Here is a 16,302-nt window from a genome sequence, read left to right on the forward strand (position 1 = left end):
TTTTTTTTATTGGTCTTATGGAGTATTCTAATTTGTTGAGATAGTGAGTTGGTGGGTTTTTGTTAAATGTGAGCCAAAATCATCACAATTAAAAGAACCAAAGACTTATACTACTTCAGTCTGTGTGCATTGAATTTATTTAATACACGAGTTTCACAATTTGAGTTGAATTACTGAAATAAATGAACTTTTCCACGACATTCTAATTTATTGGGATGCACCTGTATTTGCGACTAGACTAATTTGCGCTGCGCTTGATAGATTGTTTTGGTCGATATGTAAATGAGATGTTGCATCTGTGTTCTTTAATTTGCGCGATGTCAGTAAATCACCCGCAGAAATGTCCACGCCCATCGGTGCTGTTTGGAATTGCGCTCTCGCGCTAATTTGCCCTGTTTAGTAAATCTGGCTCTAAAAATCCTTACTGTCACTTTTAGTCAGTTTCATGTGTAATTTAAAAAACCCTTTCTGACCATAAACTTTTGAATGGTATGTTATGAATCAAATCCACCTTATATTGCAGATTGAAAAACAGTATTTATCCTTTTGGGACAGTATTTATCCGTAAGGCATGGGGGGTTATGATTTATGATCTTGTGAATCAAACCAAAACATGCTAATCTAAAATGTAATTTCTTTTTGTATAGGATTATCTGAGAGTAGCAGATCCAAATCCTTTTTTCTCACTTTATATTTGAGCTCATGCACGTCTCTGTTTTTGTCCCTCTGCAGGTATTTGAGGCCAATGACTTGCTTCAGGGCCAGAACTTCTCCAAGGTCTTGAATTGTTTGGTTGCACTCAACAAAGCAACTTCAGGTGAGATACATCTGAAACACCGGTGTTATCAGTGCTGTTTATGATAAAATCATAAAGAGGCATTTAGTTTATTACCAGCATGGAGTACAGTATTTACTCGGAAGTGAGCTAAACCTGACATAATTGACCCTTCGCAAAACCCCGCCCTCCTTAGTTACTGTTGCTATGTCCGACAAGCCATGCCGCTCTCACTCTACACATCATGTTCTCACACAGTAAAAAATACATTGCGGAGTAAAGAGGAAACTGACAACATGCCGACAGACAAGACAGAGCAGATTACTTTTGGTATGAAACATACCTTTCAAATTTTGTCTTTTTTAAAAGAAATTCAAGCAATAAATACCATTTTTTGGCTCTTTAATGTGTTGTGACAGATCACTGTAGTGCCTCATTTCAAGCGGCACACGTGAACCGATCGTCTTTTCATATTTACTTAAAGCACGAAATGAACATGAATGAACATCAGAATGTATTTTATTTCAACGTGAAAGATGTCAATACACACCATTTTTCAAGTTTAAGTCCACAGAAGTTAATCTACCCTCCTGTCTGATTTGTTTGTTGGACAAGATGGCAGATTCGGCATTATGGTTGGTCAGATCGCCTGTCATTTAAGCTCTTTGCGAAGGGTCAATTGCCCGAAGCCTCCTTTTGGCGGATGTCATCATTTGTAAAAACAGCATTAATATATAAAATAAATGCATGTTTTTGTAAATATTTTTAAAAATGCAGAAAGTTTTCTGAAGTGATAGTTCACCCAAAAATAAAAATCTTGTCGTCATTTACTCACCCTCCACTTGTTCCAAACCTGTATGAGTGTCTTTCTTCTGTTGACCACAAAAGAATGTTGATAACTGAACAGTATTCCTCAATTGTAAGTCACTTTGGATAAAAGCGTCTGCTAAATGAATAAATGTAAATGTAATGTAAATATTGCTAATAGCCATTGACTTCCAAGTATTTTTATACTATATAAGTCAATGGCTACCGGCAACTGTTTGTTTCCCAACATTCTTCAAAATATCTTCTTTTGTGTTTATCAAGTTTTTAATTTTTGGATGACCTATCCCTTTAAGATTAGGGTTAGGTTATAGTTTCTATGTCTAGCTGTATATGAAGCCAATAGAATGGAATGTCCCAATTTAGATTGCTAAGTAAACGTGTGTGTGCTTGGTCTGTTTTGTTGATGAGTGTTTTCTGGTTGTAGAGTCCGGTGGTGAGAGTAATTCTGTGTGTTCTCGTCACTCGTCTTCTCTGCGGATCAAGTCCTTTGACTCGACCAACTGTTCGTCCACTCACAGGAGATCATCCAGACTCAAGTACAACCAGCACCGCAGTCTGGTGAGCATCACAATCACTCCACACCCTGATGTAGAATAAAAAGGCTTCTTTTAAACCACTGGAAAACAGACTGAAGTGATTTTAAGAATAATTGTCAAAGGTACTATTCCGTTCTTTGTGTGTAAAAAATTTTGAGTTCACAAACTACTTGGCACACCTGTAATTTGAGTCCTCAGGCAACTATGAAAGAGAAGCTGGAACAAATTCTCTCTGTATTTTTTCTGTCGTTCTCTGTAGGACATGTCTGAAAACAGTGCCCCTCAGGTGCTGGTGAAAGCGCGCTTTAACTTCCAGCAGACCAATGAGGATGAGCTGTCCTTCGATAAGGGTGACATCATCCAGGTGACACGGCACGAAGAGGGCGGCTGGTGGGAGGGGTCTCTCAACGGCAAAACCGGCTGGTTTCCTAGCAACTATGTCAAAGAGATCAAAGGCTCTGGTTTGTATTGGCCACTTTAAACTTTGAAAAATGTAGCTGCAGAAGTGAAACCCTGACAAACTCTTGTAGGAAGAGAACTGATCTAAAATCCTGCAAGAACAGACAAGCAAAGTGAACTAGAGGGTTTGGTCTTACTCATACTCCTCTCATAGACTGCCAAGAAAAGCAGAAGAGATGAAGTTTTGTAGACCCCGTTTACCTGCTGACTTTCTTCTGTGCCCTAGTGTTACCATAATACTTTCATAAAAGACCTGCTGAGTATGTGTATAGATCAGAAAATTGCTGCATGTTAGGCTGTCAACACTTTAGACAGCTTAAAATATATATATATATATATATATATAAAAATTAAAAAAAAGCCTATTTGTACTTGTATCTACGAGGCACTGTGGCACCATGGGAATGTAAAATCTGCCTGGGTCTGATTAAAAGAGGACTTACAGGCTTAATGAAAATGTGCCAAAAGAGAACTGAATGGCAGCTCTCTGCAAAAGCCAAAAACTTTGGGATTATATGACCATTACAGGCTTACAGTGGAAAAATGTGCGCTCGTTCAACCCAGGTTGAGTACAGGACCAGGTGCTGCATACAAGGTAGCATACTAAGAATTAAAAGAGTAAATGGTTGGACACTTTATCTGAAGGCACTGTTTGTAATGACAAAACCTTGTGTTCCTTTAGTTCTTTAATAAAATCTGCTGATCTAGTACTTAAGATTTTAACTTTCCCTTTAAACATTTTCATCCCACCAAAAAAAAAAAAAAAGGTAAAAAGACTTAAAATGTTTTTTAAAGAAGCCTCTTATGCTCACCAAGGCATTCATTTGACCCAAAATACAGTAAAAACAGTAATATTGGCAATATTATTACAATGAAAAATGAGTTGTACTGTATTCTATTTGAATATATTTGAAGGTATAATTTATTCCTGTGATGCAAAGCTGAATTTTCAGCATCCTTACTCCAGTTTTCAGTGTCTCATCATGATCCTAATATGCTGATTTGGTGCTCAAGAAACATTTCTTATTTTTATCAGTGTTGAAAACAGTTGTGATGCTTAATATTTTTGTGTAAACCATAATAAATTTTTTAGGATTCTTTGATAAATAGAAAGTATGAAGAACAGCATTTATCTTTTTGTAACATTCTACCTGTCAGTTTTGACCCATTTAATGCGTCCTTACTGAATAAAAGTATGAATTTCTTTCAAAAAAAATCTTACTGAATCGAAACTTTTAAGCGGTAGTGTATATTTTAAATAACCAGCTTTTCGTAGCCTTATCTCACTGTATGCACGCTGTAGTATAAACACAACCACTGACCCTTGTTCTGCAGTCCAAACATAAATATCATGTACACCCCATGATGCCAAACAGATGCTTCCCTCTCATGTATGGGGAAACGACCCTAATGTGTATTCGACCCAGCTTTGAATGGAAATCATTTAAGGTGACATCAGAGCTTGAACATCCAGGGCTTAACAGGAAGGAAACACCATCCAACAACAAAGACAGGAAGTGCAGCAGCCAGAAGACAGCGCTTCCCCTTTCCTCTGAATATGGCTCCACACTCAAGTTTATTCCACTCTCTGAGCACTTAACGATCCAGACTCTTTTATAGGATTTACTTGTGTTAAATGCGTGCCCAACATTACTTGTAGTAGACATTAATAGTATATTGATTTCATACGTCATCTCAAAAATGACTGCAGTTAGGAAGAGGGGAAGAGTGTAGGGTTTGCGATGCACTGTTTTCTTTGAGCTCCGATTACATGATTAAAGGGGTAGTTCATCTAAAAATCCTGTGTGACTTACTTCAGTTGTACGCAAAAGGAGAGTTTCTTCCTCCTTTTGAAAGTGATACAGTTTTGGATTAACATGAGAATGAATATATGATGACACAACTGTCATTTTTGGGTGAATTATTCCTCTTAAAACTAGATTTGTTCAAATCATTAATCCTAAGTATGTGCAATAGTAAATATGATGTTTAGCTCAGTAAGCACCGCTAATGAATGGTTTGGTTTGTGGAAATGTTGAGCTCTTTTGTTGAGAACTTAGGAAAACAAAAATCACACATTTGCCAAGTGGAGAAAAATGGATTTTATCAATGAACTGAATGTTTTCTTGTGGAAAAGCATGAGAAATGTTCCATTTTGATGATTCCAGGAAGTTCACACATTACGTTGCTGATATTAGTGTAAATGAACCATAATGGATTGAACTAAGTGAAATGTTCAAACCGTCTTCTTGCTGAAGAAGAAGTATAATGTTTTCCTGTAAACTCAGATCTCCCCCTCTAGGTATCTAAATCTAATATTGCTGTCCTGACTGCTCACTGCAGGAGAGATGTATTTCGATATTCAATAACAGAAACAAAATGTTTCCAGATGTTGGTCTAAGGTGACCTCCTTACCTTTTGTTCTGTTTTTGCTCTCTCCTACAGACAAACCTGTGTCACCTAAGTCTGGAACGCTGAAGAGTCCACCCAAAGGCTTTGAGACCACTAACTACTGCAAGATGTACTATAATGTGGTAAGAGAGATGTGCTGGAGTGTTGCGTTAGTGGCACAGAACACCTTCCACATGGAGCGTGTTGATTATTTCTGATGCGCGTGGGGTGGAAGTGGTGCCTCTGGGGAGTTTGTATTGCACTGATATTTCCCTAACCAAATAAGCAAGCACACACCACCAACCCTGCCTATACTTGACAGATAAGACTAAGGTTTAAGATATTAGGAGTGATTGTGATAGCAGCATTATGAATCATTTTAGAGGGTTATGAAACACTGCAACAGATTTTTGTGATTTTAGACTTCACTATGAAGAGCACATTCAACTTACGTGAATACAAAATGCAAATCCTTCTCTTTATATCCTAATTGACATAAACATCAATATGCCTATAGTCAATATATACACTACCATTCAGAAGTGTAGGGCTGTAAGATTTTTTTAAAAGAAAAGAAATTAATACTTTTATTCAGCAAGGATGCACTAAATTAATCAAAAGTGACATTAAAAACATTTGCAATATTATAAAAGTTTTTGTTGTTAAATGCTGTTATATTGAACTGTACATTCATTGAAGAATCATGAGAAAAATGTATCCTGGTTTCCACAAAAATATTAAAAAGCTCTACTGTTTCAAACATTATTACTTTTTTTCTGTATTTTTGATCAATTCAATGCAATCAACTTTAAAATGCATTAAAAAAATAAAAAATCTTACAGACTCCAAACTTTTGAACGATAATGTATGTGGACCAGATGTATCCATGAACCATAATGATAATGCAATGCCACTCATTTTCTTTTTTGAGTAACATCGAGGTTAAAACTGTGCATTGCAAGGATATTCAATTTGTGTACGGGTTTTTATGACGCAGTGCTGTGTCCTGTTTTCTCAGATTTTAGCCTTGGACTAATCCTTGCGAATTTACAGTCATAAGGCTTTAATCTGGGTTTAAAAGCCTCGCCAAACTAGACTTATTTAAGAGTTGATAATCCAAGTTTAAACACCCACCAGCAAATGCTGCTCCGGGTTTTTGTTTGATTTAATGTCAGTAACACACACGTTAAACATCCAGACAAAAACAATTTTGTTAATAAAAGTCATTTTCAGATCATTTGTATATCTCAGTGTATGCGAATTTCCTTTATTGTGCTTCATTTCCTCATGCGACGTGTCCCAGAAGCCTCCATCTGAGCCTCTGCAAACCCAGTGAGCTGTTAATGTGTATGCGTAGGTCGGGTTTTGCCTACATTGTGTGGATCAAATGTCCCCACAAGGATATTAAGATTGAAGTCACCTACATTGTGCGCGAGGAAAACGGCTTGGTAAACAAACAATCTTAATGAAAATGCAGAAAAGTCTGTGAAGGATGGCTTTAGGGGCAGGAGATAGAAATCATTATATCATTAGCTCAGTATAAAAACAGTAGAATTCAATAAAGTCCCCACCATGATAGAAAAACAAAAATTTGTGTGTGAATATGCTTCTATGGGAATTTTTAGAGGTGTTGACAGAGAATGTGTGTGTCTGGGCCTCTATTTGCGTATTTTTATGTAAAAGTGTTGTTATGAATGTCTGTATTTAGTTATCAGTTCAGTGCATGTGTTTGTCTCTCAGTCGTGCTATAATATAGGTCATCTTTTCCATCTCATTGACTCGGGGGACAGCTGTGCCTGGGGCCCTGCGCTGTCTGTGTCTGTGCGTCTGTGTTGGTTATGTGTCATGTTTGATGAGAATGTGCAGTAACTGACCCTATACTCCTCTGAAGACCGGCTGAAGATGAAGAGCGTGTGTGTGTGTTTTAGGGAGGACGCTAGTTTGAGGTCAGGCAGGGTTCAGTCTTTTACAGCAGCTTTAGGGGAGGAGACCCATTCAAGTTACGGACACAGTTTGAAAGGGCTGTAACTGTCAGGCTGTCCAGACGTCCAATGGTATTGTTCATGTCAGGGGTGCTTGCATACATTTGTTTACAGACAAACTTTTTTTCTCGGTCCTGGCTAACTCTGGAGGGAAAAAAAGTTGGCATTTTCAAGTTTGGACTGTTATAATGCGGCCGTTCCTGTATCCATAAAACATATTTCTTGTATATTTAGATATAGATCTGTCTTCAAAGCCACATTAAATATGTGGAAGCAGATCTCTTCAGAAAGCTCTGCAGAATTTTATAATTGCTTTATAATTCTGTAAATTGATGAGTGAATATTGGTATTGATTTATTTTATGTTTTCTAAAATTAATATTTATGTAAAAAAATGTAAATTTATAAAAATACATTCCTACAAAGAAAATTCTAAATTAATTTTATTTATTTAATTGACCAAAACAGCAGGAAAAAAACCTTTATTTTGAGCTTTTTAAATATATTTTCCAGTGGCCTCTCAACTCCATATTTGTGTTTGTATAAAATATAAATGTATAAAAAAATTGATTTCAACAATTAAAAATTATAATATTTTATATATTTAATGGACTAGGCCAGCATTTCTAAACTTCCAGCAGCCCCCCCCTTTTTAATACATATTTTTGGATGAATTCCACAGGTTATCCACCTGACAACATTTGGGTAGAAACTTCGTTTCATTGTCATTGTTTAATTGATGTTGTAATACTTTTCCAGGTAATGGCTGCATCTCAAGGTTCATCTGCTGTCTATTTGAGGACAGATTGAAGATTTATTGTTGCATTTGAGGTTTTAGCTGCTAAGATGTATTAAGAGAGGTTAGCTAGCCTTGTTCAAACAGGGATGTCTTTCAATCTTAAGTTAGACTGAAATCAGAGTTTATCATGACATGCCAGGACTGGCCCAGTTCTGTCGTTTCTCGCCTGCAGTGTTTTGTCCTCAAGGATAATGAACATATTAAAATCGACCCTAGATTCTAGTCTTTTTGCACTTGGAAAACTAACAGGTCAAAAGCAATGTGCTTCTCCTATTTGTGTACCACCTATAACTGTCTGGTTGTTAAATGTTGAGCATTTGTGATAATAAGAGACCAATCATGAGTACTTACCCCTTTTTTCCTTGCATGCTGATGATTTAAACTTTCGGTCCTTTAGGCATTTCAAATTATGTTCTATGTCATATATGCTAACTATGAATCGATATGATATTATAGATGCATGACATTTGAACAACACAGTCTGGTGTGTTCAGTTATATCATTACACTGTTGCAAACTAATACTAATAAAACTAATAATAATGTTTAAAATTTGTTCTTTTAATTTGTCATGCATGCATAACTGTTGTTCTTTTTTGTCATATGCACAGGTGGTTCAGAATATTGTACAAACCGAGACGGAGTACTGTAAAGAGCTACAGACTCTCCTCTCAACGTATCTGAGAGCATTACAGCCCACTGACAGGTAAGAACACAAGCCCAGAGTCCAACATAACATAGAGATAATAGTAGTTCAGTAGCCATCCATCTCTCTTTCTAGGCTCAACGTGTCAGACATCAGTCACATCATGGGAAATCTAGAGGAGATCAGCTCATTTCAGCAGACACTGGTGCATTCACTGGAGGAAAGCGTCAAGTAAGAGTCCCCATCCTGTTCTTTCATTCACTCGCTCACAGTTTGACATCTAGTGGCAGTTACCAGTAATGCACTGGTAGAACACACCTTAGAAGTCTAAAGGGGTCATATGATGCTGCTAAAAAGAACATTATTTTGTGTATTTGGTGTAATGAAATGTGTTTATGCAGTTTACGGTTAAAAAAACACATTATTTTCCACATACTGTACATTATTGTTTCTCCTCTATGCGATTTTTAGCTCTGTTCAACTTTAACATTCATTTATATGTTTATTTTTAGTAAACATTTATTTCTAAATGAATTGGTGTGTGTTGTGTGCAGAGTTCCAGAGAGTCAGCAGAGAATAGGTGGCTTCTTCCTGTCCCTCGTTCCTCAGATGAGGAGTCTGTATGTGACCTACTGCTCCAATCATCCATCTGCGGTTAACGTTCTTACACAACACAGGTGCGTAACAACGCAATAAGCACAGTGCATAGACGATTGATCTTGGGCAGATGCTTTTTCATTCATTCTTAACAATTGAGTTTCAGAAACACCGTCTATCAGCGTCTGTTTGTTTGTGTGTATGTTTCAGTGAGGAATTAGGAGAGTTTATGGAAAGTAAAGGTGCAAACAGCCCAGGGATCCTCACACTCACCACGGGCCTGAGCAAACCCTTCCTGAGACTGGAGAAATACCCCACACTACTGAAAGAGATGGAGCGCCACATGGAGGTACTCAACCGCTTGTCAAAATGTACACTACCATTCAAACGTTTGGGGCTGGTTTTTCCGATTTTTTTTATGATTTTGATTTTCTCTAATGCTCACCAAGGCTATTCTATTTGAATACATTTTAAAATGTAACCTATTCATGTGATGACAAACTGCTCCAGTTTTCAGTGTCACATGATCCTTCAGAAATGATTCTAATAAGGTGATTTGGTTCTTATGATTATCAATGTTCAAAACAGTTGTGCTGCTTAATAGTTTTGTTGAAACCATGATATTTTCAGGATTCTTTGATGAATAGAAAGTAGAAATAGAAATGTTTTGTTATAATTACATTATAAATGTCTTTACTGTCACTTTTAAGCAGTTTAATGCATCCTTTCTGAATTAAATTATTAGTTTCTTTAAAAAAAAATTTAACTGACATCAAATTTTTAAGGGTAGTGTAAGTATTCTGGTTATGGAATGAAACCAAATCTGTGTGTGTTTATATAGTATACCAGTACTCACTCATATTCTTTCTTTGTTCTGCTCAGACGCTTCATCCAGATTATCCAGACATTCAGAAGAGCATGACAGTATTTAAAAATCTCTCTGTGAGTATTATAGGTCAACATCATTGAGTTTCTTTGTTTTCACGAGTATATAAGGATGAAGGATGTGTGAGGTGATGATGAACTGTTTGTTTGACTTGCGCTATCTTTCAGAATGGGATGCTGGGCTTATTTGTGAATGTTTGTTGTTGTGTCTTCAGGCCCAGTGTCAGGAAGTGAGGAAGAGGAAGGAACTTGAGCTGCAGATTCTGATGGAGTCTATTCGGGGCTGGGAAGGGGAGGGCATGAAGACCCTGGGCTCTGTCCTCTACATGTCTCAAGTCCTCATCCAGAACCACGGCGCAGAGGTGAATGTTACCAAATAGTCTAGGGGTATTCAGCACTTAACCAACCATCAGGGACTTCCAGTATTTAAAAAATAAAAGCTAAATTTACGTTCATTTATAGTTAGAAATGTAACATTTCAAGAATCAAACTGTTTTGTATGTTCTCCATGGACCCCTGGTTAAAAAAAACTTGGTTTAAGAGCAATCGTTTGTTTTGTTTGAAAATTGAAAATTGTTGTTTCTTAGATTTTAATTGACTGATTTTGAATTCAGTGTAAATCTTCATTGTAATATTCTGCTTCATCAGGAGAAGAACGAGCGATACCTTTTGCTGTTTCCTCATGTACTTCTCATGTTGTCTGCTAGTCCTCGAATGAGTGGTTTCATCTACCAGGTAAATCTTCACTGTAGTATAAATACATTCTCCAGTCCCATCAGTGTTTCACTGCACTATACGTTTTCTGATTTTTGTAGCAAAAATTACTTACTGAATTACCTTCAGTTTGTAGTTTTTTGTATAATTACTGAAATCTGTTATGGTACATAAAGCACCCCCACCATCATGCACAAAGCAAAGGGTGACAACGATACACAGATATGACTGAAAATGCACAATTGTGTTAAACGTAGATGCTGCTTGCACACTGATTACATACTGTACATTTTACATGTTTTATATTATTATTTCATGTTTTGAAAATTGGGCAGTAAAATCCTGAATTTGAGAAAGGGCTGAATTTCATACTCCATATTATTCTATTATTACCCTGTTTCATATTCTTCTATTATTACTTCATATAACTCTGTTAGAATGACCTCAGAATGGATCTCAGTATTAATAACGCCCTAAAATGCTGACAGCTGATTGGTTGATTTCCTTACACAGGGGAAGCTACCTCTGACTGGAATGACTGTAAATAAAATAGAGGACAGTGACACCACAAAAAATGCTTTCGAAATATCTGGTGAGTTTCCCACCCAGTTGCCCTCATGTCAAATGTTATTATTGCTAGATATTGAGAATACATATGCTTGAGCAGTAATGATGTGTGTGTGTGTGTGTGTGCAGGAAATATGATCGAGCGGATCCAGGTGATCTGTAATAACCAGCAAGATCTTCAGGACTGGGTGGATCATCTACACCGGCAAACCAAACGCATTTCGACCAGCAACTTGAAACCACAGAATGTTCCCTGCCATACGGTGAGAAACGCATACACTGCCATTCAAGAGTTTGCGGTCAGTACAATTTGAAAGAAAATCCTTATGCTCAACAAGGCTGCATTTATTACTGTAAAAACAGTAATATTATGAAATAAAAAAACAAAGTTTTGTGTTTGGATATGTTTTTAAAATTCTGTGATTGCAAAGCTGAATTTTCAGCATCATTACTCCAGTCTTCAGTGTCGCATAATGCTTCAGAAATCATTCTAATATGCTGATTTGGTGATTAAGATACATTTCTTATTATTATTATCAATGTTGAAAACAGTTGTACTGTGGAAATCATGAGAAAAGCATTTATTCAAAATCAAAATCTTTTGTATCATGATCAATATCTTGATCAATTTAAAAATACTGCATAAAAGTATTAACATCTTTCAAAAAATTATCAGACTCTGTGACATATCTATATTAAGAATGACTGATATTCAGCGATATTCAGTGTCACTCACCAGCTCGTCTCCTTCCTGTTCAGCTGCCGTCTCACCCTCTCACCCCGTCCAGACACTCAGAGAGTCGAGGTGTGAGCGGATCTCCAGTCTACCACACTCTTCCTCACCTCTCTTCACTTGGAACCCCTTACAGCGGTATGATGTGGGGACCCCTCGAGCCTCCCAAAACCCAGAAGCCCTGGAGTCTCAGCTGTCTCCGACCTGCGCCACCCCTAAAACCCTCAGCTGCCTTGTGTTACAAAGAGGTATCATGTTACATTTGAACTGTATGTTGACACATTAATAGCATCTCTAGAAGAAGAATCACTATAAACCAATGGTTAAAACGTATTATTTATTAACTAACATCTGTTTATTAAATAAACTTATCTATGAGACTCAATTTGGTTATCTGTGTCTAATTTTATTATGTCCTTCAGGATCTCAGTAAAAGTCCCAAAAGCATGAAGAAGCTTCTGCCCAAACGAAAATCTGAGAGGAAGCCATCTGATGAGGAATTTGCTGTGAGAAAAAGTATGACACTAATGATTTATTGAAGTTTATTAATGTTCTGTTACTTTCTGCATATGCATGTGATGTATTTGTTACAAACTCATCACATGTATTGCTTCTGTGTTTACTGTTTGTAAGATAACAGTAAATAGTGACTTTATTATATTCTCGCAGTGTTTTCTTACCCCTGGCATCTTTTATGTGCTCTTCTTGTTTTCCATCAGGTACTGTAGCTCTGGAGGAGGATGCTCAGATCCTGAAAGTGATCGAAGCATACTGCACAAGCGCTAAAACACGGCAAACACTAAACTCAAGTATGTACTCTCTAGTCTACACCTTTATGTAATTTCTTGTGATTTTCATTTGCTTTGCAATTTTCAAATCTCACTTCAGTCCCAGACTCTGGGATGGGATTTGTCCATGTAAATGAGTGAGGACAATATAACTGTGGATCCCACATAATACTGGCATTTTTGACACTTATCGTTTGAAAGCTTCGAGGCAGTTTGATTTCTTTGAAAGAAAAGGCAAAGGCTTTTACATTGTCACAAATATATATTTTTTTCTTTTCTATTAATCAGTGAATCCTGAAAAAATGTATCACTGTTTCCACAAAACTATTAAGCAGCACAACTGTTTTCAACATTGATAATAATAGGAAATGTTTCATGAGCAGCAAATAAGCATTTTAGAATGATTTCTGAAGGATCATGTGACACGGAAGACTGGAGTAAAAATTACAAATTCTAAATGCTAAAATTTCAGCTTCATTTCATTTTACAATATTACTGTTTTTACTGTATTTGATCAAATAAATGCAACCTTGGTGAGCAAAAGAGATTTCTCTCAAAAACATTAAAAATCTTACTGATCCTAAACTTTAAAAGGGTAGTGTTTTTGGAATATGAGTCCCATATTTTGAGTCCTACAAAATCTGTCCTGAAGTCTCTGTCAAACATTTTTACATATGTCTGTGAAGTACTGCAACATCTTTACTGCATTTTAATATGTTGACTAAACTCTTTACCAGTGCGTTGATCACTCTTAATATTTTCTGCTCTTTTTAACATTAATATTTGTCTCTTTTCCTCTTCCTTCCTTCCATCCATTTCTTTTTCACCCATTTCTCTCTTATGTTGTCCCACTATTGTTATATTTTTATTTCATTCTGTCATTTATATAATTTTTCTGGCATCTTGGGCTCTCCCTCACTTTACTCCTCTTGGTTTGGTCCATGCTCTTAACCCACCTGTCCTCTCCAATATGATTGGTTTGATCCCCATCCCTAATTAGCATGGCAGGGCACTGATTTGATGCATAATCATGTGCTGGCTGATGTTGACCAATCGTGTGTGGATGCTGTGGGTTGCCGTTGCAGCGGATTTCCCTCCTCTGATCAATCTGAAGACTCGGACTATGACAGTATATGGATAACTCACACTAACAGAATGGGTTCTATGTCCCGTAAGAGCTGCTGCTCGTATATACATTTTGTTTGCATTGAAAGTGGCAAGCATATAATTTTTGAAGTTAACATGTAAGGTTGTGAACATATTGGAGACATGGTTGTTCGTGAACGAGAAAGAAAGATGTTTTCAGTGCTTTTGCTCCATGGCTTTCATAGGACAGATACATTCACATTTAATAGTACACCATCCTAAAATTCTGTTTCTGTACAATTCAGGATTATTATAGTTAACTAAAACTAAAACTGAAATAAAAATACATTGACAAAACATACTAAAAATGCCAAAATACACAACAAAATTACTAACATTTTAACCAAAGTTAACATGAAAAAAAAAAAAAAAACGAATTAAAAATATTAATAAAAAACTATAATAGTATCTCAATTATACTGAAATAATACTGGTATGAGTTATATAACCTGTCAGTGAGTTGTTCAACATGTTATTGTTCCATTTTTAATCCATTAACACTTACATTTTTTTCAGGATCACGGAAGGAGTCAGGGCCACATATGCTTTTTCCTGAAGAGGAGAAAATCATTGTGGAAGAGACAAAGAGCAATGGCCAAACTGTAATCGAAGAAAGGTTAGATCTCAGATTTCTGCATCTAATTCACCTATTTATTTACTTTTTTTTTTATTAGGGCTGTCAGTTTATGCATTTATTTATCATGATTAATCTTATAATGATATTGTAAAAGGAAAAAAAAACGTTCACTTTCAGTTGCTGGTCCCCATTGACTTCCATAGTATGGAAAAAAAAAACACTATGCAAGTCAACTTGGACCAACTGAAGGTGAACTATCCATTTAACATCTCAGTAGTTGTTCATGATGATTTCATCTGGATGTCCTTTACAGGAGTCTGGTGGATACAGTTTATGCCTTAAGGGATGAGGTTCAAGAACTTAAGCAGGTTAGTCCACATGCCTCATGTAAATGTTTGCTTATACTTAATGTGTTGCCATGTTGTTTAAATTCAATATCTGGTGCCGTGACCCGGATTCTCTGATTTTGCATGACCAGGACAACAAGAGAATGAAGCGCACTCTTGAAGAAGAGCAAAAGGCACGGAAAGAGCTGGAGAAGATTGTCAGGAAAGTGTTAAAGAGTATGAACGACCCATCCTGGGATGAGACGAATTTGTGAGCCCATCTGTACATTTATGAAAACTGCATCTGATAATTGTGTGTTGAGTGTAGTATCAGTCTTAACTCCTGACCAAAAATACTTGTAAATATTGTGACAAAACTGAACTTGATCCCCGCAGTCACAGTATTACGCCTTTTAAACTTGATCCTTTTCAAGCCTTTTTTGTTTGCCAGTGCCAAGTATCTAGTTCATTTTCAGATATGATAAAGATAAAGAAATGTATTGAACCTGGACATCATCTATCAGAAACATCTCTACAGGATCAGGTGTGGTCTGGCAAAGCAGCCAAAATAACTTGCAGTTTGATCATTTAGCTCACCGTCACAGATGTCATTGGTTCCTAGTCTAAAACTGGGAGTCTCAGGGATGATAGACACACTGTACCTACAAATGTTGCCAGGCCTGCATCACTGCCTGCGTCCTTTGACATTTTCAATCATTAGCCAATATGTTCAATAAGGGATGACATTCAGTAGGATTTTTCCAATGGAAAACCTTGCAATACAATACTAGAGACATTTCTGAGGGAACTAGTCTTTTTTTTTAGAGATTTTTTTGGGGTGTCATTTCAAAGTTGCTTTTACAATAACCTCAGTTTTAATTTCTTCCGGTTGCTCTTTTGCACCTTGCAGCTTGTATCTTTTTTTTAAAACTTTTATTATGATCCTCTACACTAATTGTGCATTCACAGATCGTTTTGTTATGTACAGAAATAATCCTGTATTGTATTTAATGCTCAGAAATGTGCCTTTTTGGAAAAAAGGAGATTTCCAGAATTTTGTCAGCATTTCTAGCTCTGTCAGCATTTCAAAGAACCTTTTTAAGAAAAATGTATGCAAGAGTGATTTTAAATTAACACTGAATCTGTGGTTAGAAACCGACAGATTAAGAGTCTTCTATGTTGTCTGTCTAATTTATGTATTTAAATGAAATATTGTCTATTGCTAAATGACTGTGTATTGTGAAATTTCCAGATGACCTCATCTACTTTCTCTTCCCAAAGCACTCTCTCTATCTTACTCTCTCTTTCTTGCTGATTGAATTAAATAAAAACAAATTCTTACTGTGACTCTTCGAAGGGGATTTGTGTTTGTCTCATTCCTCTCTTGCATCATTAAATTCATTCTTCTGTTGCCAGATCTGTCCTTGTATGATGACAATATCAACAATATGTAATGTATTACCAGCTAAAAATATAAAATAAATAATTAAAAGCAGTATTATTGTAAAATGTTACTACAATTTAAAATAACTTTTTTATTTAAATGATTAAAATA

General features: G+C 36.3%; 1 protein-coding gene across 2 annotated transcripts in view; it reads left to right on the top strand.

The window, feature by feature from the left end:
* Window positions 1-16,081, top strand: part of LOC107746262 (rho guanine nucleotide exchange factor 7-like) — a 24,598-nt gene extending 8,517 nt beyond the window's left edge. The window contains exons 3-21 of one of the 2 annotated variants that reach the window (XM_016560392.1): window positions 733-817; window positions 2,028-2,161; window positions 2,399-2,600; window positions 5,044-5,132; window positions 8,380-8,474; window positions 8,550-8,645; window positions 8,969-9,091; window positions 9,222-9,360; window positions 9,894-9,953; window positions 10,112-10,258; window positions 10,545-10,631; window positions 11,124-11,202; window positions 11,307-11,440; window positions 11,937-12,158; window positions 12,333-12,426; window positions 12,630-12,719; window positions 14,361-14,460; window positions 14,735-14,789; window positions 14,900-16,081. In XM_016560392.1, the coding sequence (XP_016415878.1) occupies window positions 733-817; window positions 2,028-2,161; window positions 2,399-2,600; window positions 5,044-5,132; window positions 8,380-8,474; window positions 8,550-8,645; window positions 8,969-9,091; window positions 9,222-9,360; window positions 9,894-9,953; window positions 10,112-10,258; window positions 10,545-10,631; window positions 11,124-11,202; window positions 11,307-11,440; window positions 11,937-12,158; window positions 12,333-12,426; window positions 12,630-12,719; window positions 14,361-14,460; window positions 14,735-14,789; window positions 14,900-15,022 (2,154 nt within the window). In that variant the 3' untranslated portion in view covers window positions 15,023-16,081. Of the gene's footprint in view, window positions 1-732; window positions 818-2,027; window positions 2,162-2,398; window positions 2,601-5,043; window positions 5,133-8,379; window positions 8,475-8,549; window positions 8,646-8,968; window positions 9,092-9,221; window positions 9,361-9,893; window positions 9,954-10,111; window positions 10,259-10,544; window positions 10,632-11,123; window positions 11,203-11,306; window positions 11,441-11,936; window positions 12,159-12,332; window positions 12,427-12,629; window positions 12,720-13,698; window positions 14,151-14,360; window positions 14,461-14,734; window positions 14,790-14,899 lie in introns of those variants that run through there. The other variant, XM_016560393.1, reaches the window with a different exon arrangement.
* Window positions 16,082-16,302: the final 221 nt, after the last annotated feature.

The sequence above is a fragment of the Sinocyclocheilus rhinocerous genome, unplaced genomic scaffold (assembly GCF_001515625.1).
Source record: "Sinocyclocheilus rhinocerous isolate Xijiao unplaced genomic scaffold, SAMN03320098_v1.1 scaffold798, whole genome shotgun sequence".
Taxonomy (NCBI): domain Eukaryota; kingdom Metazoa; phylum Chordata; class Actinopteri; order Cypriniformes; family Cyprinidae; genus Sinocyclocheilus; species Sinocyclocheilus rhinocerous.